Raw genomic sequence first — 1167 nt, forward strand, 5'->3', positions numbered from 1 at the left:
ATAAATTATTTTTAATAAATAAATTTTATTAATTTATATGTATAAATTTTAAAAAAATTAATATAAATTATGTATTTTTTGTGTATAAATTTTTCTTAATGTAAGTTTAAATTATTACTAATCAACTATTAATTTTTGAATTTTGTTAGGTAGACAATGATTTTTGTGAATAATATGAACAATAAATTCTAAAATTGGTCAAATAAAGTAAAAATACACTTCACCCTAAAATTATCCACCTAAGTCTTAATATTAGAATAATCATCCACACACCTAATGAATTGAACATTAAATATATATCCATTGTTTATATTGTTTAGTATTTTTATTGTTTATTTATATATTTTTTTAAAAATAATAATATTTATTGGTTATATAATATTGTTTTTTAACATAAAAACATTTTATATATTAATCAGTTTAAGCAAATATGTCCAAAAAGCAGAATGTTAGAAGACAATCCTTTTAGCATAAAAAATAAAAAGTTAAAAACATTTTGTTCGAATAATAACGAATAATAATTTCGTATGAAAGGGAGTATGTATGTATGTATGTACCTGCCATCCAGCTTCAATACTATTGAGATCAGAACCGTCGAAGGAACCAGAAAGAATCCAAATTTGAGAGAGACTAAACTCGTTCACAACTTGAATGGAAGGATCCCAGACATTGATTGTGGCCTTTGCTCCGTAAACTTCTTGGGATGATCCAGTGTACGCAATCGCATGCTGCACCCGTTAATTATATCATTTTAATTTTGCTATATTTAATATATTATGGCAGTTGGCATCGTATACATAACTGTCGGCCGGGGCGGAAGGAATTGAAGATGGGATCATCTTAATTATTGATGACCTTCCATTACTTCCTCCTAATTAATATTCACATGCTCTCATGTACTTAGCTAATTGTTTACTTTTATATATACTACAAATAAAACAAACATTTTGTAATGAAAATTTGAAAATTTAGCAGCATTACCAAATGGGTGCATAGACTATATTATTGTTACGGGCCCCCCGCTCCGGTCAAAACAATGGCACGTATTGCAACATCTATTGTCGACTATTATTAATGTCATGTAACTTACAAGAAATTAAACACACATACATATATATGTGAACTAAAGGCTTATCTATCCTGTGCTCGCTCGACGCATGACTTTAT

General features: G+C 27.7%; 1 protein-coding gene across 1 annotated transcript in view; it reads right to left on the minus strand.

Moving 5' to 3' along the window:
- Positions 1–1167, minus strand: part of LOC107646420 — a 5177-nt gene that overhangs the window by 1287 nt on the left and 2723 nt on the right. Inside the window, exon 4 of the mRNA XM_016350604.2 lies at positions 558–728. Coding sequence (XP_016206090.1) covers positions 558–728 — 171 coding nt within the window. The remainder of the gene's footprint in view (positions 1–557; positions 729–1167) is intronic.

The sequence above is a fragment of the Arachis ipaensis genome, chromosome B06 (genome assembly GCF_000816755.2).
Source record: "Arachis ipaensis cultivar K30076 chromosome B06, Araip1.1, whole genome shotgun sequence".
Lineage (NCBI taxonomy): Eukaryota > Viridiplantae > Streptophyta > Magnoliopsida > Fabales > Fabaceae > Arachis > Arachis ipaensis.